The sequence below is a fragment of the Natator depressus genome, chromosome 1, assembly GCF_965152275.1.
Source record: "Natator depressus isolate rNatDep1 chromosome 1, rNatDep2.hap1, whole genome shotgun sequence".
In the NCBI taxonomy this organism is placed as follows: Eukaryota; Metazoa; Chordata; order Testudines; family Cheloniidae; genus Natator; species Natator depressus.
In genome coordinates this window covers 33,042,608-33,068,480 of record NC_134234.1, presented here as the reverse complement: position 1 = coordinate 33,068,480, position 25,873 = coordinate 33,042,608, and the positions used below count along the sequence as shown (strand labels likewise).

Genomic DNA, 25,873 nt, shown 5'->3' with positions numbered 1-25,873 from the left:
CCTCCTGGCTAGCAGGGGGGCACCACGCTCGAGCATAATAAACTTGGCGTTTTTTGGGAACTCTGCAGTTGTGGACTTTGTTTACGTGCCTCAGCCTAGATTCGAACTGTGCGTGACCTACCAGGTATAATTCGCAGCAGTTGTGTGCGTGTCCTATCAGGTATAATTCATAACAACTGGAACATCTCTGAGGGTGACGTTTCATCTGTAATCACTTTCTTAGGCCTGGTCTACACTACGGGGTTAGGTCCAATTTAGCCACGTTAGGTAGATTTAAAAATGACTGCGTCCACACAACCAACCCCATTCCATTGACCTAAAGGGCTCTTAAAATCGACTTCTGTACTCCTCTCCGACGAGGGGAGTAGCGCTAAAATTGACCTTATTGGGTCGAATTTGGGGTAGTGCAGACGCAAATCGACGGTATTGGCCTCCAGGAGCTATCCCAGAGTGCTCCATTGTGACCGCTCTGGACAGCACTTTGAACTCTGATGCACTAACCAGGTACACAGGAAAAGCCCCAGGAACTTTTGAATTTCATTTCCAGTTTGGTCAGTATGGCGAACTCAGCAGCACAGGTGACCATGCAGTCCCCCCAGAATTGTAAAGCGCAGAATGTTTCTACGCTCCTCCTATCATCTCCGCCCCTGAGGTTATCACAGATTAGAAGGCGAAAAAAACCGCACTCGTGATGACGTGTTTTCCGAGCTCATGCAGTTCTCCCGCACTGATAGGGCACAGCTTAATGCATGGAGGCATTCAGTGGCAGAGGCCAGGAAAGAATTAAGTGAGAGTGAAGAGCGGAGGCAGGACACGAAGCGTCTGTTGGAGCTGCAGGAAAGCCAAACAAGAGCACAGACCCCCGCTGCATCCACTGCATCCGCTTACCCTCCTCCCCCTGTTCCATAGCCTCCTCACCCAGACGCCCAAGAATGTGCGGAGGGCGAAAGACGCTCTGGGCACCCAGCCACTCCACTACAAAGGATGGCCCAAGCAACAGAAGGCTGTCATTCAAACAGTTTGATTTTTAGTGTGGCTACAATAAGCAATGGGCCTTGTCCTTCCCTCCTCCCCCACCCCACCCAGGCTACCTTGTCCATTATCTCATTTTTTTTAAATTCAGAAAGAAAGAATGCATGGTTTCAAAACAAGAGTTACTTTATTTCGAAGCGGGGAGGGTGGCGACGTACCCAAAACCACCCCCGACAATGTTTTTGCCCCATCAGGCATTGGGAGCTTAACTCAGAATTCCAATGGGCAGCGGAGACTGTGGGATAGCTACCCTAAGTGCACCACTCTGTAAGTCGATGCTAGCCATGGTAGTGAGGACGCACTCTGCCGACAATGCGCTTAGTGTGGACAAATGCAATAGACTATAAAAATCGGTTTCTAAAAATCGACTTCTATAAAATTGACCTAATTTCGTAGTGTAGACAAGGCCTTACTGTATTAGGTTTAGACTTGTGTGTTTTATTTTATTTTTCTTGGTAATTCACTTTGTTCTGTCTTTTATTACTTGGAAACACTTAAATCCTATGTTTTGTATTTACTAGAATCACTTTTTACTTATTAATTAACCCAGAGTAGGTATTAATACCTGGGGGGGGTGGAGGGAGGGGAGCGAGGCAAACAGCTGTGCATCTCTCTCTATCAGTGTTATAGAGGGCGAACAATTTATGAGTTTATCTTGTATAAACTTTATACACCGTAAAATTGATTTATTTGGAGTTTGAACCCCATTGGCAGCTGGGTACCTGGGTGTTGGAGACAGGAACACTTCTTAAGCTGTTTTCAGTTAAGCCTGCAGCTTTCAGGGGACGTGGTTCAGACCTGGGTCTGTCTGTAGCAGGCTAGTGTGTCTGGCTCAAACAAGGAAATGTTCTGAAGTCCCAAGCTGCCAGGGAAAATGGGCTCAGAGGTAGTCTCAGCACATCAGTTGGCAGTGCCCAAGGGGTTTCTGTGATCCAACCAGTCACACTCACACCTGACAACAGCAACACTGTCTCATGGATTTACCAAAAACTCTTTCGTTTAACTACTTTGTTACCTCAGCCACCCTATGACAGTATCCCCCAGGTGTTCTGAGACTCACATGGTTAAAAATTTAAGGTTCCAGTTGCTTGGTGATGGGTGTGAATATTAATTTCTGAACAACAATCCACCCACCCTCTGGATTCTGTCCTGTGACATTTATTCCATAACAATGGAGGTTTCCTGTACTTTATGCAGTAGTTAACTGATTTAGTCCCAGGAATAAAATATGGATTTTAGTCCCAGGAATAAAATAGGGGTTTTTTTGGGCACTTATAAACAGTTGGCCAAAATGTCTCTTGTAGCTTGTCTGTTTGATAATTTTAAAGCATTAAAGACCAGAATGAAGCACCTGCAATTGCATAATCACTCTGACAACCTATATCAAAGACAACTATCAACATGGGCTCAAAACAGCTGCAGCCTTTGTGGCTCTGTCCTCAGTATGCAACATGGTTTTGCAGGATGGCCTGTTTCTGAAAGCATCAAAAATACTGCCTTGTAGAACACTGTGCCTACTGACAGAACAGACCAGCAGACCTCATCCAATGAGTAACGGGCTCCCACAAGGATCTGTCTTGGCACCTTCCCACTTGGATATTTATATCAGCAATATGCCATCAACCCAATCAAAGAAACTTGGATATGCAGATGATGCCACAGTTGCCACCCAAATGGAATGCACACTCTCAGAAGATTAGAAAAAACTGAAAGCGTACTATTGGTTATGGTGACTCCAACCACAACTTCAAAAATGCTGTGTCTGCATTCCACAACATGCAAAGAAGCACTGGAATGTCATCTTCTGCAACAACTTTGGCAAGAGGATTTCCCAAAATATTTTGAAATGGTTCTGAAGTGCACCCTTACATACTGCCAACATCTTTCAAAGTCGGCTGCCAATATAAAAACTACAATATAATCCAAAAGCTAGCTGGGACCAGATGGGTGGCAAGATGCTTACACCTTGCCGACAGCCAGCTTGGCCCTTGTCTTCTCAGCAGCTGCATATCAGTATGGGCAGGTGGCACAAATATGAAACCTGTCGACGTGCAATTGGACATTGCATGAGAATTGTCACAGGACTGCTGGAGTCAATAATTGACAGTCTGGCTTCCCATCCTTGCGCATATCTTACCACTGTCTCTCCGAAGCAGCAATAATGAGAGAATGCAACTGCACAACAACAAAACTAGACTTGCCCATCTATGAAGATCTCCAAGCACCGCTTCTGTCCTCTCCCATGATATTGCCTTATGTCCAGCCACCCCTTTTGACTAGCGGCCAAAGTTTTCAAAACTACGACATCCTCACCAAAACAGTGGGGGTCAAGAATCAAGCCCGGATTACAGATCCCACAGACCAACCACCTGGCTTCAGCATGCTATGTAAGATATAGATCACAGGAAATGGTACCACAACCTTACGTGGGCTTTGGAATTACTTAGTGTACAAACAGAAAATGAAGGACAGCCTGATATGTGCATGTGGAGAGGACCACATGACCACAGAACATGTAGTGAACTGCTGCCCTCTAAGATCCTTCTCTAGAGGGACAGCCTCTATTTGTTCCATTTCACCAAAAGTCAGAGTGGATGACAAACTTGGATGTCAACCTTTAATGTTGATTTGCAAGTTGCCATATGAAAGAAGAAAAAAGTATTATTTAGGTGTGAATGGTGCTTTCCAGACAAAGCGAGAGGCCCCATTTGCTTACACTCTAAACAAGAGTTATAGTGTGCACTTAGGACGGAAGAATTCCATGTAACACCAGGAGGTCATCTAGTTCAACCCCCTGCTCAAAAGCAGGACCAATCCCCAACTAAATCATCCCAGTCAGGGCTTTGTCAAGCCTGACCTTAAAAACTTCAAAGGAAGGAGATTCCACCACCTCTCTAGGTAACGAATTCCAGTGTTTCACTACCCTCCTAGTGAAAAAGTTTTTCCTAATATCCAACCTAAACCTCCCCCACTGCAACTTGAGACCATTACTCCTCGTTCTGTCATTTGCTACCACTGAAAACAGTCTAGATCCATCCTCTTTGGAACCCCCTTTCAGGTAGTTGAAAGCAGCTATCAAATCCCCCCTCATTCTTTTCCTCCACAGACTAAACAATCCCAGTTCCCTCAGCCTCTCCTCATAAGTCGTGTTCCAGTCCCTAATCATTTTTGTTGCCCTCCGCTGGACGCTTTCCAATTTTTCCACATCCTTCTTGTAGCGTGGGGCCCAAAACTGGACACAGTACTCCAGATGAGGCCTCACCAAGGTCGAATAGAGGGGAACAATCACATCCCTCGATCTGCTGGCAATGCCCCTACTTATACATCCCAAAATGCCACTGGCCTTCTTGGCAACAAGGGCACACTGTTGACTCATATCCAGCTTCTTGTCCACTGTAACCCCTAGGTCCTTTTCTGCAGAACTGCTGCCTAGCCATTCGGTCCCTAAGCAGTGCATGGGATTCTTCTGTCCTAAATGCAGGGCTCTGCACTTGTCCTTGTTGAACCTCATCAGATTTCTTTTGGCCCAATCCTCTAATTTGTCTAGGGCCCTCTGTATCCTATCCCTACCCTCCAGCGTATCTACCTCTCCTCCCAGTTTAGTGTCATCTGCAAACTTGCTGAGGGTGCAACCCACACCATCCTCCAGATCATTAATGAAGATATTGAACAAAACAGGCCTGAGGACCGACCCTTGGGGCGCTCCACTTGATACCGCCTGCCAACTAGACATGGAGCCATTGATCACTACCAGTTGAGCCCGACAACCTAGCAAGCTTGCTATCCACCATCTGGAGGGAACGGATTACTAGGGTCTGTGACCACCTCATCCGTGGATACTGAGGAAGAGGCTAGCATTGGAGGAGGGGCTGCTTCTTTTTCCTCCACATCTGTACCACTTCCATTGGGCCCACTTCTGAGACCTCAGTATCAGGGTTGGTACTGGAGTCAGGGTCCAGTGTTGGGTGGGATGAAACAGTGGCTTGCCTCTTGGACTCCACTGAGTATGAATGGTGGAAAGAGAGCCACAGCACTTGGTGAAACCCCCACAGCTTTCAAGACTGTGACTGCATTTGCCAGTGGTCAACCGACAGCTGGGGGAGCCAGTACTGAAGTCTGGTACATAGTTCAGGTACAGGTACTGGTACTTCTTCAACAGTGTGAAGGATTCCCCTTTGGACTCCGAAGAGGATTCTTCCCTCTGAGACTATGAGGTTTCTGTACCTGCTTCTGCCTACAGATGGTGCTGGGGAGTACCTGGTGACTGGCCGAAGACACTTACATGATGCAGCTCACTGCCCCTTGATCCTTTCTGTCCCCAGTAGCCCTGAATGGCAGGGGCCTTTCATTGGTGGGCGGGATAGGGAGGGACATCAGATCCTTTTCCTCCTGAAAAGCCTCCAGAGTCAAAGAGGCTTGCAGCCGCAAGGTCCCATGATTGTGCCTGGGAGTTGGGGTGAGTCCCGGACTGGACTTGGTGCTCTAGTTGAAGTCGCTGGAGCCAGCAGTGCCTCTGGGGAGGACAAGTGGCCTACTGCTAGTCACTCTCTGCTTTTTTCCTCTTCACACAGTAAAGCGCCCTCTCTTGGCAAGCTGTTTCTTATGCTTCGTCCTCGGCACTGGGAATGGAGAATGGTGCCAGGAAGAGCAGTGTTGGGGCAGCGCTTCGCATGGAAGCCAAAGGGCTTGGTGCCAATTCGCAGCGGCTCAGCTCTGAGGCTGGTCTGAGGGCTGCCTCCATGAGTACAACCTTCAGATGAATGTCTATCTTTTTGAGTGCATGGTCTGAAGCCCCTGCAGATCTGGCTTCTCCTTAACGCAAGTTTCCCTGAGCCACTTTAGACAGCTAGAGTTTGGGTCACTCACTGGCATGGGCTTGCTGCAGGAGGCACATGGCTTGAAGCTCAGGGACTGGGGCATGCTCAGCCCCTGGGACCAAAGTCCCTCGACGACAGGAACCAGTATTCACACTATATACACTAACTAAGAAGTATCTACAAAAACAATATGCTACAAAGTCCAAACCACTGGGAAAGAAGCCTTACAAGAGCAAGAGGGATCGTTCCAAGCAACCATCAAAGGCAGTAAGAAGGAACTGAGAGGGTGCAGAGGTGGCGGCACCCCTTATACTGGCACATATGCGTGTGGCTCCAGGGAGTGCCAGAGCCGGTCTTACGGATAGCACTAAGGGAAAAATCTCCAACAACTGTGCATGTGGTGGTCACACACCTAGCAATGGAATGGATACGAGCAGGCTCTTGAAGAATAAGAAGTTAGATATGAAATAATGTCAGGTTAAAAAATAGGGATGAGGATGTTATTTTGCTGCATGGAAACAGAGTATATTTGGAATACCGACTTTTACAAAGGAGACCAATATTTAATTTTAAAGGGGATTTAAAAAAACATTGATAAGCTCATGTGTACATAAAATTATTACATTAAGAAATCACTTTTCTCATAAATTTTGTTCAGTAGGTTTGTTAGTTTAGAAAGTTGATAGAAACGATGCTATGATAAAAAATTACAAAAATGTAGTTACTGCACCAACCTAACCTTTTTCTTTCGGTCTTTTTTGTTTCTAAATCTCAAGTGACAGAAGTCTAGATGCTTCTGAGAATAAGCTTTGGAATCCCCTCACAAAATGGGTTATTTGCTGGTCAGTCAATCAATTTCTTTCTCATTTTGATTTACGGAAATATCTTGTAGGACTAGTCTCAAGCTGCAGTATTTTCTCCCGAACACTAGCAGCAACTAGTAAGCATTCACATAAATCGACCTAAAACATTAAATTTGTGACAAGCCAAGTGAAAACTGCCCTTAACATCTGAGAGACTGTGCAGAAGTTACGCAAATAGCAATGATGCATATATTCCAAGGCCAGAAGGGACCACTGTGATCATCTAGTCTGACTTCCTGAATAACACAGGCCATAGAACTTCCCCAAAATAATTCGGAGAGCATATCTATTAGAAAAACATCCAAGCTTGATTTAAAAATTGTCAGTCATGCAGAATCCACCATGACCCTTGGTAAATTGTTCCAATGGTTAATTACCTTCACTGTCAAAAATGTATGCCTTATTTCCAGTCTGAGTTTGTCTAACTTCAACTTCCAGCCGTTACACTGTGTTATACCTTTCTCTCCTAGGCTGAAGAGCCATTATCAAATATTTGCAAAAAGAAAAGGAGTACTAGTGGCACCTTAGAGACTAACCAATTTGAGTCTCTAAGATGCCACTAGTACTCCTTTTCTTTTTGCGAATACAGACTAACACGGCTGCTACTCTGAAACCTATCAAATATTTGTTCCTCATGTAGGTACCTACAGTTTCTAATCAAGTCATCCTTTAATCTTCTCTTTGTTAAACTAAATAGATAGACTCCAGGAGTTCAATCATTAAAAGACAGGTTTTCTAATATTTTAATCCATCTTGTGGCTCTTCTCTGAACCCTCTCTAAATTTTTCAACATCTTTCTTGAATTGTTAACCCCAGAACTGGGCACACTCTTCCTGCAATGGTTGCACCAGTGCCAAATACAGAGGTAAAATAACCACTGTACTCCTACTCATGACTTTCCTGTATATGCATTCAAGGGTCGCATTAGTCCTTTTCGCAACTGTGTTACATTGGGAGCTCATGTTCAGCTGATTATCCATCATGACCCCCAAATCTTTTTCAGTCACTCTTTCCCAGGAGACAGTCCCCTATGCTGTAAGTATGGCCTATGTTCTTTGTTCCTAGACATATATTTAGCCATATTAAAGTACATATTGTTTGCTTGTGCCCAGTTTATCAAACGATACAAAATGGTCTGTATTAGTGACCTGACCTCTTTATTCTTTACCATTCCCCCAATTTTTGTATTATTTGCAAACTTTATCAGTGATGATTTTGTGTTTTCTTTCAGGTCATTGATAAAAATAATAAATAACATAGTGCCAAGCCTGATCCTTGGAAGACCCCCACTGGAAACAAAGCCACTTGATAATGATTCTCTTTTACATTTTGAGACCAGCTTTTAATCCATTTAATGTATGTCACCTTGATTTTGTATTGTGCTAGGTGTTTTTTTTTTTGTTTTTGTGGTTTTTTTTGTTTTTTTTTTTTTTTAAGTTAAATGCCTTACAAAAGTCTAAGTATATTACATGAACACTACTACCCTATCAACAAACTTGTAATATCACTATCAAGTTAGTCTGACAGGATCCGTTTTCCATAAACCCATGTTGATTGACATTAATAAAATTACCCTCCTTTAATTCTCTATTAATCTAGTCCCATATCAGTTGCTCCATTATTTTGCCCAGGATTGATGTCAGACTGACAGGCTTATAACTACTAGGTCATCCCATTTACCCTTTTTTTAATATTAGCACATTAGCTTTCTTCCAGTCTTCTGGAACTAAATTTGTGGATCCACGTTATCTGGACCTACTGATTTAAAAATGTCTCACTTCAGTAGCTGCTGTTTAACATCCTCGTGAGATACTAGGATGTTACCAGATACTAGATACCATTCACGTGGAATGAAAAGAGTGTTATCATATGATAGCACTACATCATCTGTTTTTTCCTCAAATACAGAACAGAAATATTTATTGAACACTTCTGCCTTTGGTGCAGTATTATTGATAATTCTACCATTTCAATCTACTAATGGATCTGTACCATTATCAGGATGCTTTCTGCCAATAATATATTTTAAAAAACTCCTCCTTATTTTCCTTAAATCTGCTGGTCACAGATTTCTCCTTTCTTCATTGATACTTTGCATAAGCACAATCCAAAATGTCAACTCCTTGAACCAACAAATGAACTTTAAACAATACGGCATTTAAAAATAAATCCCACTACTGTTTCTAGCACTAATCCTACTGCAGTGAAAATACTGCCAGGCTAAATACTCTGTGTGAAAACATCTTAAAATTAACCTCCAAGTGAAGTCGTCGATGTACCTCACAGTCCATTTGATGTCATAGCAAGCTATTCACAAGCTCTTCTGAGTCAGTAATTTTAAGGTGACTGTTAGTCAACAGACTATGCATAGGGAAACATGTTATGACTTTGAATAAGAATCTTTCCTACAAGTCTGAACAGTTTACTTCCTCCCACAGGAGGAAGCTTTTATCCGTAACTTTTACTTCACTTGCCATTTAAGGAAAGATTCAATTACAGCTGTGGTTTTTGGCACAGACAGATGTTCAAAATAAACGATTACATGTACTAAACAGAATCTTAATTTCTTTTCAGTAGCTTCTCCTACAAACCTGTTAAGAAAGGGATCAGAACTATTTGTAGTCATTGTTCTCAGTTCCTGAGACATTCCGGGAGATGACACTGGATTTTGAGAGCCACCGTCTTGTTCCATAGTTGGAAGTTGGCTACGGAGAGCTAACTCCTGAAAAAACAAGAAATGAGTACATTAGTAAGTTCAGTGCGATGTTTCAGGCACATCATCAGCATTTCAGCATATAGGTGAATATACATCTCCATAATTACTAAATGTCTAAAGTGAAAGGAGGAATCCCCATTCTGCTCCATAAAGAGAATTCAAGCTCAGGCTATTTCTCCAATTATTATGACTTAACTGTAAATATTAATTTAAGTAAACAGATTGTTATTTGACACCACCCACATGCAAACTAACATCCAATTACCAACAGAGGTGGTTGCAAACAATGTGATCAAAGAATTTCACTCTTTTTCTTGTTTGGGAATTGTTCATGAACAGACTGATTTCTCATAATTGTTGAAATAATTACTTCAAATGAGTAAATTTTGGCCTAAATTTGCATGTAAACTGTTCCTTGAGTGCTTGTGTTATTCACTATTTATTGCTGTGTGACTGGTCACTTTAAGTCACATTGAACTGTTTCTTTATTGGATGACTGAAACTATAGTGAGGGACAAATGAGAAAGCCTTTGATTCTCTAAGGGAAAGGGTGAGATCAGTTGTGGAGTTAAGAAGAGGTAGGTTAATAAAATTAATGAATTTTTAGAACATTTAGACTTGTTCCTTTCTGGGTCTCTTGGGCCAGACTTTGCATGAGGTACCACTTGTTGGGGGCTGGGGGTGGAGAGGAAGAAGGGGAATCAGTCTGGCGGTTCTCAAACTGTGGGTCATGACCCCATTTTAATGGGGTCGCCAGGGCTAGCGTTCGACTGGCTGGGGCCTGGGGCCAAAGCCGAAGCCTGAGCCCCACTGCCCAGGGCCAAAGCCTGTGCCCCACCACCTGGGGTGCAACCACCTCTATTAGTAACAGCCCCCTGCCCAGGATGAAGCCCTTGGGCTTTGTCCCTCCCCGCCCAGGGTGGTGGAGCTCAGACTTTGGCCCCCTGCCTGTAGAAGCAGGGTTTGGGTGGGCTCAGGCTTCAGTCCCCTCCCCGCGCCCCCCCTCCATTGGGGCCATCTAGTAATTTTTATTGTCAGAAGGGGGTTGCGGTACAATGAAGTTTGAGAATCCCTGGTCTATTGTAACAGGATTGCCTTGGCTACCTTTTAAAAATAATTTTCACCATGTTCGTATTAAATAACTGCATTTACATAAGGATTCCAGCTGTGCAGGGTGTGGCTAGATACTCCTCTGTTTTATTTAATTGCCTCTTTGCCAGGTATGGGGTTTTGCACTTTCCTAATTACACAGAGTGCAGCCATATACCCATGTATGCTTTGTTTAACTGTGGTCTCGCATGGGATTTTGGCAATTGTCCCTTTTCATGTATCTACCAAGTACATTTGATTGAATGTAGTAGTCTACAATTTTCTCTCACCCCTCATTTGACATTGTTATAAGCAAACTTGCGGTGTAGACACATATGCTGACTCTGAACTGGAATGGATGCTGGTAGATCTCCATGTCTGAGAGCTAAGTAGCAGCAGTTTCTGTGTTGCTGCATTAAACAGTGCTCCATATACAACAATGAACTAAAATAATATTTTACTAAAAAGCCCTGGTCACAGACACAAAATCAGCACCATCAACTGATTTAATATTAAAAAAATCCAAACAAACAAAAAAACTAGTTTCAGATGTCCTTCTCAAAAGCAAATAGTGCTAAAGTGACAGGAAAGAAGATCCAGATTTCATCTCTACATTGGCTGAAGAATCAATATAAAATTGAAGGGAGTAAATTAAAAACCAAACAATCACAGAGCTTTATTGGTTTTTAAAAAGTTAACTTTGCCTTTCTTGTTTTTTCTTGAGAAGTCTAAAGGTAGTGGGGACTAAGCCTCCTTTGCCATTTGGTCAAAAAAAGAGTGGCTTTAACTGCAACAGCAATATCTGAGAGGTATTCAGCTATAGGAACTCTCACATCTGACTGAAGAAACCAAAAAAGCATTTTATCAGAAAAAGATGCATTAATACAGGAAAAGATGGATACGAGGACCTCAGTTTTGCCTATCCAGAGGTATAGAGTACCATCTACAGAGTAACTGAAGCTTGTACTCAGTCAGTACGGATTTCCCCCTTGATTCAACTACACCTCGTTTCCAAAAGTGTGAACACTGTACCATATTTAATGAAGTGTGGATATAAACTGACTGCACTGAAGTTCCTGTGTCAAAGAGTTCCTGTGTCTACACACCAGCACTTCCCATTGAGGAAAGAGGAATATTAGACCTTCACTCTACATTTCCTGATATCTGCTAAGATTTACCAGTGTTAGAACAAGATGTTAATTACTTACAGGCTGATGAAAAAATATATCATCATTTATTTATATATTATTTATATTCATGTTTAAAAAACGGCTCTTTATTTTGAACTATCTGACCTTCTAGATGCAAAAATACAAGTCTGGCAAAATTCTGGCTGAGATTACTATGGCTTGATCTCTTCCTATTTTTGTAAGTATGTCAAACTTCTCTAACTACCTTTGGGAAAATAAAGGCTTAACACTCGCAATGTTAGTATAAAATTCTAATTTTGGATATTATTTACAAGACCAAAATGATCTGTCAACTCCTTAGATAAAGTTACTTTAAAAAAAAAATGAGGTCAGCATTCTGTAACTTATCCAGCTGGTCTTTTTCAAGTTTGTTTATTTTACGGTTACACAAGTTTTTAACAGCTTCACTGGATATTCACGAAGTGTATAACTTGTTCAAAATGGAGCTTAGAAAACTGACTCTTTTAAAAGGGCCTTTTACTTTTACTTTCATCACACTTTTTACATGAGTAGAGCTGTTTTAATAATTGATTTCTTGGTTTGTAGACAGTTCCAAAGAATTCTGGGTCAGACCTCAGCAAAATTTTTCAGAATTTTCAGCAAATCAAAAATTTCAGAAAAAACTGTTTTGATTTGGGGCATTTTTGTTTTAATGAAAGCAAAGGAAATTTGGACACACAGGATGAGATTCCCCAAATTTAGGAGGAAGTGATGGTTACATTGCTCCCTTATACCCAATAGTTCAGCAATTAGGACACTCTATTGGAATGTGGGAGACCCGGATTTGAATCCCTACTCTGGAGCAAATCCCCTCCTCAGGGAGTACCCTTACCACCAGGCTACTGGCTATTTGGGGGGAGAAGGGTGCCTCTCTCACATTGAAGCTATTCCACTTTGTATAACTAATTAAGTATTCATTGGAACAGGGACTTGAACCCAGGCCTATTCCCCCACCCTGGTGAATGCCATAATCAACGGTCTAGAGTCACTCTCACTGGCTCAATTGAATAATTATTTATACAGAGTGGAACAGCTTCAAGAAGAGAGATAGAGGCACCACCACCCTAGAATAACCAACACCCTGGTGGTTAGGATGCTCACCTGGGGGAGAGACCTGGATTCAAACTTCGGTCTCTTACATGCCAGATGATTACCTTAACCACTGTCCTATTGGGTATAAGACGAGGCAAACATCTCCTCTTCGGTTTTGAGAATAACACCCAAGTCCCACTCTAGTAGTTACACCACATATTGAGGTTTAAGAGTCTGCTATTGCCTCTCAGCAAACAGACAGACATGTCTTATCTCAAGCAATAACGGCTCATGTTTTCAGATACACAATTTGGGTTCAATCCACACCGACAACCTGACTAGATGGGGTCCATGAATCATTTATATACACCAAGGCCTATACTCCAGCTATAATAAGAACACCAGAAATTAGTTAAGACTAAACTGCATTGGGGAAACCAACCCCTTTGTTTCAGAATATAAACAAAGTTTATAATATTAGTGAAAAATTCCAGGATCCAATCCTGCATTAGATTCTGTTGGAAGGCAGAATCAGGGGGTCATGCTAGTGCCTCTGTTTTCAGGATCGGAGCCTTACTCATTAATGCATAACATCTAGTAATCTGCAATGGGTCACCCATTAATTTCCTACTGTCTTTCAGTCTCACAGTTGCTTGCTGTTAATTTTAAATAGAAAAGCTGTTTTCTCAAACCTTTATGAGAATTCAGTAATAACTTTGCCCTTGCTCAGCCAGTAAATTGTCTTAGTGTATTGGTGATACTACATACAGATAGTTATCCAAAAAAGTTTATTTTCAACATATTTGCTTAACATTTTGTATGCACAAGCCAACTAGGTTACAAAATTCAATTGCCAAATATGAATGGACTCCTCGAAATGACCTTAAACCTAAGAATTGTGGAAGAATTGTAATTTCCATAGATCTGCACTAATTTTGGACTATTGATTAATATGCAGCCTGTTGGCTTGAATTGGTTTTGCAGGTCTTCTAGCCTTTTAAAAAGACAAAAGCTCCTCTAATACCAGTGTCCCTTACAACATCTGTTGCATTATTTTGGGGGCTTAATTGGAATAACATCTGAATGTTGGGTAGACTGCAGTGAAAGTAGGGGAAAGATTATATTACAGAACACTTAGTGAATAAATTTTACTACGGCTGAAAGCAGTACTAGTAAAGGACGGTAACTTCAAGATGTGTTACCTCTCTGCAGGTGTGCATCTGCTCTTGGAACTGGAAATTCATCAACAGTGCCCATTAGTCAACACCTGCACCTGACACCTCCTCATGCTCCCAACCGAGGGTATAAGGAGTAATGCAGACCAAACACCGCTCCAGTTCCTGCTCTTCTGTGAATCCAAAGAGGACCTGAGCAAAAGGGAATGACGATGGAATGTGAATACCCACAGGGACCACAAATCTTGAAGAACTCCAGTTCCTAGAAGGTAAGTAACCTTCCTTTCTTCTTCCAGTGCTGATTCAAAGGGGTATTCACTATGGATGAGTCCAAAACAGTGTTTCAATTAGAAGGTGGGTGTGAGGAAGCATGATGCACCACAGACTCGAGGATCACTAAATCAAAGGAAGCATTTCCAGCTGAAGCTTGAACTAGTGTGTAATACCTGGTGAAGGTGTGAATGTAGTCTCAAATTGCTGCTCTCTCTCTCTCTCTCTCTCTCTCTCTCTCTCTCTCTCTCTCTCTCTCTCTCTCTCTCTCTCTCTCTCTCTATATATATATATATATATATATAATCTCTCAGAGGGATTCCCTTCAGAGAAGCCACTGAGGCTGCTTACACTCTAATAAAATGGGCCCTGAGGAGGGGTTTCGAGAAGATCATAAAGAGGAAGACACAGGTGGAAATCCATTCAGAGTCTTTGGGAAAAGATAGCTTTCCCTTTCATTCTTTCTGCAATAGTGATGATAACCTTGGAGACTTCAAGAATGGTTTTGTCCTGTGTAAGTAGAAGGCCAGAGCCCTGTGTACATCAAGTGAGTGGGTCTTCTAGTCCTCCAAGCTATCTACATTCATAGACAGATGTAATGTAAGACGCAGGAGGCTCAAGGTTCAAACAGCAGGCTCATAAGAGTGGAAAGGATGAGGCTCAGCTTTATAAGTGGGGACAGGTTTACATTCTGACGGTCACGGTAGTGGGATGGGTGAAAACAGCGCAGTTCTTCACCGGAGGATGTAAGGCATGAATAGCTGCCAGATGTATTGTTAAGGAATTGATAAACAGGTCAGATGTCTTCAATGAAAGAAGATATTGCAGAATTAGAGGGATTCCCGATTTCTCAGGAGGTAACTGGTTCTGCTGACACCACAGGGAGAATCACTTCCAATTGGTGGCATAGCACTTCCTTGTAGAGAAAGGATTGGACATCCTATGAGCAGTCTTTCCCTATGGTCCTTGTCCATCTAAAAACCAGACTGTCAGAAAGAGGAAAGCTGGACTGGTCTTGCCCTCGTTCTGAGACAGTAGGTTCCAGAATGGCTGAAGGTGAATGCATGGGTGGGAGGCCAACTGGACAGTGGTGAATCAGAATAGTCTCCACTACTAAGAAGCTATGAGGATCACTGCTGCCTTGTCCAGTTTGATCATCCTGAGGATGCAAGTTAGCAAAGTATGGGAGGGAAGGAACACACCAGTGGGTCCAACCACTGCACCAGGAAAGCATCCCCTCTGGAGCTGAAGCCTTGAGTAGCTCAGGAACAATATACTGGCTACTTTTTGTTTTGCCTGATAATTCACTGTGGGGAATAATAGAGAAAGAGAAATTCTTCTTGTCAGAAAGATTCAGTCTCTCATGTCTTTGTCCAGAGAGGATAACCTGGGCTGGAGCAGTCTACTCTGTTCTGTTACTGCCTGGACCACTAATGAGTTGGGATTAGGGTTGGAAAAAAATATTCTGCTCTCTTGGACTGAACAAAGTACTTTTTCTCAGTCCTCTGAGCCATATACCAAATTTTCTTAGTGGGCTCCATAGGATCTCATTGATGGGAAGGGCTGGAGGTGGAGGCTGGAGGGAGCTGGACAATGTCCAGGAGCTGGTGGGTAGGTTCCTGAACCTCCTCCAGCAAGATCTGAAGAGAGTCAGCAATCCTCCTTAGGAGGTCCAGGTACTGTTTGTAATCATCTGGAGGCAAGGGAGATGCTGGTGTCAGTACTTCATCTGGGGAGAGCAAGAAGTGCTGATGGTGGATCTGCCAGTACAGATTGCTCCTCGTCAGTCAAAGGTTCCTGCAAGGACTGTGGCTCCTCTCTGGTTCCTGAAAATACGAATCTTAGCGACCCGATATAGTCAGTGGCCAAAATCATTGGAATATAGAGGTGGGTACCACTGGTTCATTGACCAATAGTGTGGCTTGCCATGAGGCAAAGACATCCAGGTAACTCTGGAAGCTCTGGCCAGGCTGATGGTTCTTTGCCAGTTTGCTGTTGATACCTTTTGGCTGACAGACAGGAGTCATCAGGCTCAAATGGTGGGGCTGACAGCACCACATGACTCGACTCTGATGCACCAGGGACAGGAGCTCATAAATGGTGCACCAATGGTGCTAGGGCCTCCACCTGACGGCTGGAGCTCAGGACCAACGATCACCACATTGATGGAGTTGGGATGTTTCTCAGCAGAACCAGATGTGAGAAGATTGGAGATTCTGGATTCGTATACATTTCTAGATGCTTGAGAAGCATATCAAATTCTCATTGGAGGAGAGCTAGTAGGTGTGTTGGGTTTAAACCAGACCTGCCCATGCCATCTTGGAGGTGGTGGACTTGCTGGATTGGTACTGCTCATGTAGATGAAGAACGGTCCCCTCCATGTCTGCTTAGTGCTGGAGTTGAACTTTGCCTCTGAGAGTGCAATTTTGAGGCATTAATTGCTCCTGGCACCATAGGCAGTGGTCATTCTTCTTTGTGAGCTCCGGATGCACCCGATCCAGGGCATGGAATCCCATGTGGTGTCAGAAGTAGATAGACCACTTTTTTGAGCATTTGTAGGGTGATTTTTTCCTCTTTTTATCAAGGTGTTTACCCTTTCCTTCCTCATGCCTTTGTTTAGAAGAGTCCTTGGGCATGGAGGAATCTGAGCATAGTGAGGTACCTGCACAGGGGTGGTGGTTGGGGATGAAAACCCCAAGTTTATCTAAAACAACTGAAGATAGTAACTATTAGAAACTTTTAAAAACTAGAAAAGAAATAAAACCTTGTAAACTACTGTAAAAACTGTTTTAAAACTGTGTACAACTATTGTTTCTGGACGTGCATCAGAGGCAAAGACAGAGAGTTCTGATGTGGACCATGCGGCAATGAGAAGAAACTGAAGATGCAGTCAGCCCGCCCTGTCCTTTATCGCCTCAGATGGAAGTATGAGGCGAGCCAGGGTGCATGCACGGACCAACAGATACTACTTTCAAATGCTCCAACTCCAGACGCATGTCGCGCATGCGTAAACCCTCAGTGGAATATAATTGGAGATCATCACTTGAAGAACCATCAATGGATCCTGGAGCTGGAGGGGTGCTGCTGGAGGCTCAGGTTGGCTAAATGGGGAATGTGAGGGCCCCGGGGCCAAATAGGGCTTCATGGATAGCTCCAGAAGGTGTCTCCAGAGTCTGAACTTCTGAGACTGCCTGGTGTGGGGGGGGAAAAACCACAACAGATACCACACCTCAAGGGGATGTGCACTTCCCTGAGGCAGTACAGGCAGCTCTTGTGCGGGTCGCTCACTGGGAAGACCTGTAGGCAGGCCAGGCAGGGTTTGAAGCCTTGAGCTTTGGGCATGATAGGTACCTCAAATTGTGTGGGAACGAAGGGAAGAGACACCCTGATTCCCAAACTAACTAATCTATCTAAATATAAAAACTACAATTATTTACAGGTCTGAAAATCAACCAGGAATGCTGGAAAGAGGACAGACACAGGAGGTTCTGTTCCAGAGCACAAGTGGTAGAAAGAAACTGGAGAGAGAGCTGGTCCATGCTGCACTGTATGCCCTTGATTGGGAGCATGAGGAGGCGCAGACCAACAGACACGGCTATTGAAGAATTTCTGGTTCTGTGCACATAGAACACATGCGCATCCACAGATGCCAGCTCTTAAAGAACTGATGGTAATTCGGTGCAGTACGGTATAACTCTGTACTAGGTACAAAGACATGTTCTTAGGGCACTGGAGTCATACAAAAAATGCAAGAGAGACAGTGGGTTCAATAGCCGTGGACTGACTTCTCTGTACTTGTTTCATTTTTTTTTTGGGGGGGGGGGGGGGGGGGCTTGGACACAAATAGTTTTTTAAAATAATAATTATTGCTATGACTGGGTGAAAAAACATCATGTTATTTTGCTTTTTTTGCAAATCCATTAAAAATTTGTTCTGTTGCCAATGGGGACAGTACTTGGTTTTATTTATTTTTTTGTCATACATATATAAACAAATATCATTTTGTACTGTGTAAATTCCAGTCATCGATACTCTAACTCCTCCCACATTTGAACTAACAGAAAAGCACGTACCTCTTAACACTTTCACCACACATTAAACAAATAAACAAATGTAACTTAGATTTATTTTTCTCAACAAGGAGCTTAGATATGCAGTTTCAGAAGCCACATAAAATTTATAAGAGCAGTGCCTATGAAGCTGAAAAGTAACATTACCTCTGCAGTAAACCTAATGAACGTATTTTGCGTCTTATACATGCTTTTCCAGAGAGCATGCCGCCCAGAATACAACCACATAGGACACCCTTTCATGGACAGCAACTGTTCAGATCCCATCTCATTTAGATTTTCTAGATACTTTTGAAAGTAGTGCATTAGAGTGTTCTCCATAACATTTTTCACATTTCCTAGCAATACGTGAGATCAAGCAACCTCTTCATCAAATCTTAGCCAAGTAACTGAGCTGTAGTTCTGATGGACATACCTCTATGCTTTGGCAAAAGTTTCAGCTACACAGAAATAAAAGAACATTAGAGACAGTCATACACTGTTTTATGAAGAAACATTCTGCCAAAGAACTCACAAGAAGTCTCACACTGACAGTACTCGAACATGTACTGAAGTACTCTCCTGAATCAGGGCCTATGGTGGTGGTGTTGCATAATGCACCATACAGATAGACTGCTGCACCCACACAGAGCCCCAGAGGTTGATGGGGCTTTGTGCAGATGATGTACAATGCAGGCTCAGGGCCTAAGACAAGACAGTCTATCAGAATTAACCTCCAAGTACATAGAATACAGTGTCTTTCTAGACAAAAAGGTCCAAAGTCACTTTATTCAACAATTTGAATACAGACAATAAGCCAATATTTCTGATTACTTATATATTCTGTGCAATGCCACTTGCTAACAAAAAGTAGTTTATAATTTCCTAAGATTTTGGGAAGGAACTCCAGCAATAAATAACGCCAGCTTGATTCTACTGAGATAGCTTTTCCCAAAGTTATTTCTAGTGATCCAAAGTAACTGTACAAATACCTTGATTATTCAGCTCCATACAAACGAAAATGTTTTTAAAACTTAACACAGAACTTTTAAATACGTTTTTCTAAAAATTATGGGTTTAATTTATTGTTACGGTTATATAAAAATGACTAATTTTCTAAAATTAAAGTACTATTTTATTTAAGCATGTGAATAGTCTAATTCAGAATAATGGTGCTACTCACACAGCTAGCTGCTTTGCTGGATTGGGGACTTAGTGAATGAACAGTATTTAAGGAAAACTCCAAAGTAAATATACCAATGTATCTCTGCCAACTTGAAATCTAGTCAATTAAAAAAAGAAGCAGTTTCTGACATTATACGTAATGCAGAGTTTCCCTACCAATTGTGTACATTTAAAATCACACTTTCCTGGGTTTTTTTGTTTGTTTTTTTTAAAGTTTCACACCACAAGAGGAGAGAGGAAGAAATACAACCAGGAAAATACTTATTCTACACGGGATAAAATGTGATTGATTATTCGCAAAGTGCTGTCAAATGCACAAAACAAAATGGAAAAAACAAGTGTTTTGCCTCTAATTTGTAGACAGTCATTTTAGGTTTTTCCTATAAAACAAACTTCAGACAGAAATGTGATTTTTAAGTTCACCATGATTTTTTAGGATGAATTTTTGATCCGTCTAATCTAGGGCTTCTCAATATAATTGGTCATATAATGGGTGACTTCTTGAGATACGACATTTGGTCATGGACCATCTTCTCTCCCAAACACAAAGAGATCACACAAAGGGAGACATGAGACAGCTACAGCAGTTGCAAAGAGTGTTTGATTTTTTCCCCTCCTTTTTTAAGTTTAGTTGATCAAAAATGTTTATTGGAGCCAAAATCTATGTCATCACTGCAAAAAAAAAAAAAAAAAAAAAAAAAAGCATTTTTACAGTGAGATAGCTAACCTGAGTTTTTACCTCACTGAAGCTAGTTGCAGTCAACACTATGTCTCTCCCTTACTTGGGGCAGATCTTGACTAGCAACACTGAGGTAATACTACAGTGCCTTGTCTCCACTAGGATTTTAAAATGAGATAACTAACTTGATTTAGCTATCTTGCTGTAAAAAACACACTTTTTATGGCAGTGAAAACATATAGCCCATAAAGTCCTGGGATGGCCAACACCAGCATCCCTGCTTGAAGTCTGGAGTCTAGTCCATTCCCCACCACCTGGCTGGAAAGCTGTGTGTCAGTATAATGTACCAGACACCAAGTACATGTCTACACTACCAGCTCTCGTCATTTGTCCTAGTCGTGGAACATTCTGATGAAAAAAATTCCCTTTAGAATCAGTTCTAAGCTTGCCAACTTCAGAGCACAACTGCCTCCAGAACATATACAAAAGTGTTATTTTTTAATGTTTTTTATTCCCCATTATTTTCTAAAACCAGAAAATGATGATTTATGTTCCTGCCTGATTGATCTGGGGTTTTTCTGTGGTTTTTTTTTTTTTAAATAAAGAATCAATGGGGTTTTATTTTAAAGGTATACATTATTAGTGTTCTGTTTTCTGAAAAAGCTCAGTGTGGACAAAATAGAAATCTGTTAGTTGCTAAATATGTTTGGCAGTTAAGACAAAGTTTAGAAAATGATATTTCTGTAGTTTTATTTGCCTAGCTAATCTTTAAAAATACACGAAAAGTTCTGTGAGATACTACTTCCATCTACCTCAGTGTTTCTATTAGCATTTAAATTGTTTATTTACAAAACACACCTACTAGCTCTAGGCATACACATATTAAGCACACAAATTAGGACAGAGAGACAGAGCCAGCTAAAATGAACTTTAAAATAATTAAAAGAAGAAACTCAACCACTCTTTAAAGATCCTTAGTTATTTATGTAGCAAAGTGTAAGCAGATCATGCTTTTACTCAGACAAGTTTATGATTTAAGCAGGCAACAAGCAGATGAGAAATATGGAAAAACAAAAGCATGCGATTGAGCAAATAGTGAAGTTTGCCATGTGTCTCTCACATCTCCTTCTAAAAAAATAATTTCTTGCCCCTTTTGTTAATTCTCATTCCAAAGTGGGTGAGGAACAGGAGTTAATAGGGCTGGTAGAAGAGGAGACAATTTGAGAGAGGTATTTGAATTAGAGCAAGGACCATAGTGCGGAGGTATGGTGGACTGGGAGAGAGCTCCAGTTATACAGGACCACACGGAAGGTGGCATAGATGAGAATGGGGAGAGACAGAGAAGAGAGACAGGCAAGAGCTAGGATTGTGCAGGGCTTTTTAAAACAAGGATGAGGATCTTCCGTATGAGGAGAGAATAAGAAGATTAAGACTTTTCAGGTTGGAAAAGAGACGGCTAAGAGGAGAGATGATAGAGGTCTAAAAATCATGGTTGGTGTGGAGAAAGTAAATAAGGAAGTGTTATTTACTCCTTCTCATAACACCATAAGAACTAGAGGTCACCAAATGAAATTAAATAGGCAGCAAGTTTAAAACAAACGAAAGGAAGCATTTCTTCCCACAATCAACCTGTGGAACTCTTTGCCAGAGGATGTTGTTAAGGCCAAGACTATAACAGGATTCAAAAAAGAACTAAATTCACGGAGGATAGGTCCATCAATGGCTATTAGCCAGGATGGTCAGGGATGGTGTCCCTAGCCTCTGTTTGCCAGAAGCTGGGAATGGGCAACGGGGATGGATCACTTGATGATTACCTGTTCTGTTCATTCCCTCTGGGGCACCTGGCATTGGCCACTGTCAGAAGACAAGATACTGGGCTAGATGGACATTTGGTTTGACCCAGTATGTCCCTTCTTATATTCTTATCTTAATCAGGTATGTGAGCCTACTGGTGGAGGAGTGCATGCTGCTTAGGGCTGCAATCATATCAGTGATGATATACAGCTCTACCTTTTTCACAGGACCTTAGCAGTATCGAGTCTCTACTTGCCCAGAGTCTGGCCACATTTGGGGTTTAGATGACAGCTGGCTGAAGCTGACTTCCGGTAAGATATTGGTGATATCAACTGGGCTGGTGGTGGGGAGAACCATCCAGAAATGATACGGTCCGTAGCTCAACTGAGGGGATAGGTTTACTCTTTGTTAATATTTGCAACTTCAGATGTTTGTTAGGCACTCTGATAATGGTGATGAGTTGGTATAAGTCCCTATATAAATGCTTGGTGTGCTTCTGGATTTCCAAGTAGGAGCAATAGCTGAGAGTGATTTCCTCTATCTTCACCTGAAAAGGAAGTTGCAACTTCTGCTTTCAGATGTTCTGGATTTTTTGTTAGGACATGTATAGGAGTTATGAGAAACTCAAGTCCCTTGACAAACATAGAGCCCTTTGCAGTACCCTTCACAAAGATTAGCAACTGATCAATACCACCTCTCTCAGATCCCTGACAGAAAAAAACCCAGCCACTGGTAGTATTTGCAGACTCAAACACTTCATGTTTAATCCCATCCAAGGCAGCTGACACCTAAAAGAATTAACCCACAAAACCAGCACAATCTCAGTACCATATTCAGATCTCAGAGAAGACTGAAAGGTGTCAAAGTTATCTAAGTGTTCAGGTAAAAGTCAAAGCCACCTTACCACAGAGTTCTCAGTATCCATTCCCAAAATGGAAATAGTTGATGAGTGGTCAGCATCAAGACACATTTTTGCAGAAGGGATCACTTGAGAGATGATGGCTCCGACCTCCCAAGGGGAGACAGTGACAGATGCCACCAAAAACAGATCAATGATCCCACTAATAAAGGGCAATGAATTCAACTTGGTCACAAGCATGAAGCACTCTCAATGTCTCTTGAAGCTCTGTGAAAAAAAGCTGACACTCAGCTAGAGAAGATATCGTGATTGACCCCCAAAAAGCATCTACCATTGTAGAAGCAGCTAATCCAGTCTAAAGATGATGGATATTAATAAACAAAACAGAGGAATGACCTGACAAGAAGTAGTCGTCTACTGAAGAAGTATATTATTTCTGACTAAAGACAGCCCTGATTCACCAGGCTGTTCATAACCTGGATTAGTTATGCTGATTGTGACTTCAATTATATTATTGCTAGAGCCATGGACCTAAAACTTCCAAGAAACTTTTAGAGCACAATTTCCACTAGTAGTTCTCTAATCTTCCTCCTCCATCTGCAGCAGATCATCATCTTACTAAAGTGACATATGAGGAAAGCATAAACAAAAGGTACTTTTAGATGCCACTGTACTAACAGTCAAGAACAAAACATGCTTTATAACCTCTTTCAGGCCATCAACAAAGTGACCTACTGGCTGTGTTCTGTCTACCTCAGAGCACTCTGAAACCTAAGTCCTTTAAACCAAAAGGAAGACTAGTACACAATAGGTCCCATGACCTGATGTGAGCAAAGTTGAGCCCCAACATAAACCTGAATTTAATAAATCAGACTTTAATCCTGATTTTGCCACATGCCTCATTAACCAATCCCAGACCATAAAATAGGATTGAGGGTGGACAACTGCTGAGAATAGTCTCATGCTTGTTACATGGCAAAGAGGTCCTCAGCTAACTTATAAATGTCATTAAAGGCAAAGATGCTGAAATCACTAAGGACTCCAAGACCATCCATAATTTTTAGCTGCTCTAATCTACCCAACTAATTAAACTCAAGACCCCATAACTGCACTCTGGCCCCTCTGGTTTCTGTTGCATTTTATCATGGTTAACTAGAAATTCAAAAGTAGTTTAAAAAATTGACACTTTTACTTGAGTTAAATATGAAAATACTCCATATAATATTTTCTGCATTGTTTTGGTATTTATACTGTCCCAAATTTTTCAATTTGCTGCATATTTTCGTGTACTCAAATATCTGCAACAGCTGTTGTGGGAAAGGAAGAGAAGGTGGAAGTTCTGACAGTTGGGTTGGAATAAGGTGGGGCTTCTGTACATGGGAAGGTGTGGAAGGCAGTTTGGGATGGGGGGAAGGGGGTAGAAGCAGCTCCTCTTTACCATCCATTTGTGAGCAAGGGTTTAGGGTTAATTTTGTGATGACTGGAAAGGATTTGAATTACTCCCTCATCCAGCAAACCTTAACAACCAGTTGTTCCATTCTTCACAACTGCATCCAACAGTGATGTCTCGCTCCTAAAATTATCAGTGAAGAAATGTTGACATTTTAATGATCAGTTAGGTTTCAGAGTTGCCATGGCATAGAAAAATGGGAAAGCTCTTTTTGAAGGGATGTCTGTTCGCAGGCTCAAGGAGACAGCACAACATGTGTTTTCATGAGGTTCATAGAATCATAGAATATCAGGGTTGGAAGGGACCTCAGGAGGTCATCTAGTCCAATCCCCTGCTCAAAGCAGAACCAACACCAACTAAATCATCCCAGTCAGGACTTTGTCAAGCTGGGCCTTAAAAACCTCTAAGGAAGGAGATTCCACCACCTCCCTAGGTAATCCATTCCAGTGCTTCACCATCCTCCTAGTGAAAAAAGTTTTTCCTAATATCCAACCTAAACCTCCCCCACTGCAACTTGAGACCATTACTCCTTGTTCTGTCATCTGCTACCACTGAGAACAGTCTAGAGCCACCCTCTTTGGAAGCTCTTTCACGTAGTTGAAAGCAGCTATCAAATCCCCCCCTCATTCTTCTCTTCCGCAGACTAAACAATCCCAGTTCCCTTAGCCTCTCCTCATAAGTCATGTGCTCCAGTCCCCTAATCATTTTTGTTGCCTTCCGCTGGACTCTTTCCAATTTTTCCACATCCTTCTTGTAGTGTGGGGCCCAAAACTGGACACAGTACTCCAGATGAGGCCTCACCAATGTCAAACAGAGGGGAACGATCACGTCCCTCGATCTGCTGGCAATGCCCCTACTTATACAGCCCAAAATACCACTGGCTTTCTTGGCAACAAGGGCACACTGTTGACTCATATCCAGCTTCTCGTCCACCGTAACCCCTACTTACTTTGAAGGTTCTCTTTGCAACTATAAGGGAAATTTACTTTTTAAGGTGATGGATTCTGACACTATTTTTCAGCAGAGTCTGGATGCAGAATACATAGGCTTTCATTACACTACATTTTCTTATAGTAAAAAGCACAGCACAAAGCTTGTATATGCTACACACAAACTACCAATGAGTATTGTCCAACGAATGGGTATATTAACAATAAGCATATGACGAGTGCAAGTTCTGAAGACAATTCAGTCCTAAGAACGCATCTAGGGAAAACCACCTTTTTAGCACTACATTGCTTTCCAATTCCCAATGGTTTGAGAGGAATTCACATTCAATTGGTTATGTATTCAGAAAACTATTACGCCTTAAATTCTGGTAATTTCCTCTTGCACTGATGTTTTTTGTTTGTTTTGGTTTTGGTGCACTATAAGTGCCTGTTTAATTACAGGTTTCAGACTGGAAGCCGTGTTAGTCTGTATCAGCAAAAAGAACGAGGAGTACTTGTGGCACCTAAGAGACTAACAAATTTATTTAAGCATAAGCTTTCGCGGGCTAAAACCCACCTCATCAGATGCATGCAGTGGAAAATACAGGAGGATATATATATATATCACACACACCCATTTTTTCATGTTCTCTGTGTATATCTATATATCTACATATATCTTCCTACTGTATTTTCCACTGCATGCATCCGATGAAGTGGGTTTTAGCCCACGAAAGCTTATGC

General features: G+C 41.9%; 1 protein-coding gene across 5 annotated transcripts in view; it reads right to left on the bottom strand.

Annotated features, from left to right (window-relative positions):
* YAP1 (Yes1 associated transcriptional regulator) overlaps positions 1-25,873 on the bottom strand; it is a 183,652-nt gene that overhangs the window by 11,877 nt on the left and 145,902 nt on the right. For all 5 annotated transcript variants that reach the window (XM_074957135.1, XM_074957126.1, XM_074957141.1 and 2 more), the window contains one exon: positions 9,304-9,434. In XM_074957135.1, the coding sequence (XP_074813236.1) occupies positions 9,304-9,434 (131 nt within the window). The remainder of the gene's footprint in view (positions 1-9,303; positions 9,435-25,873) is intronic.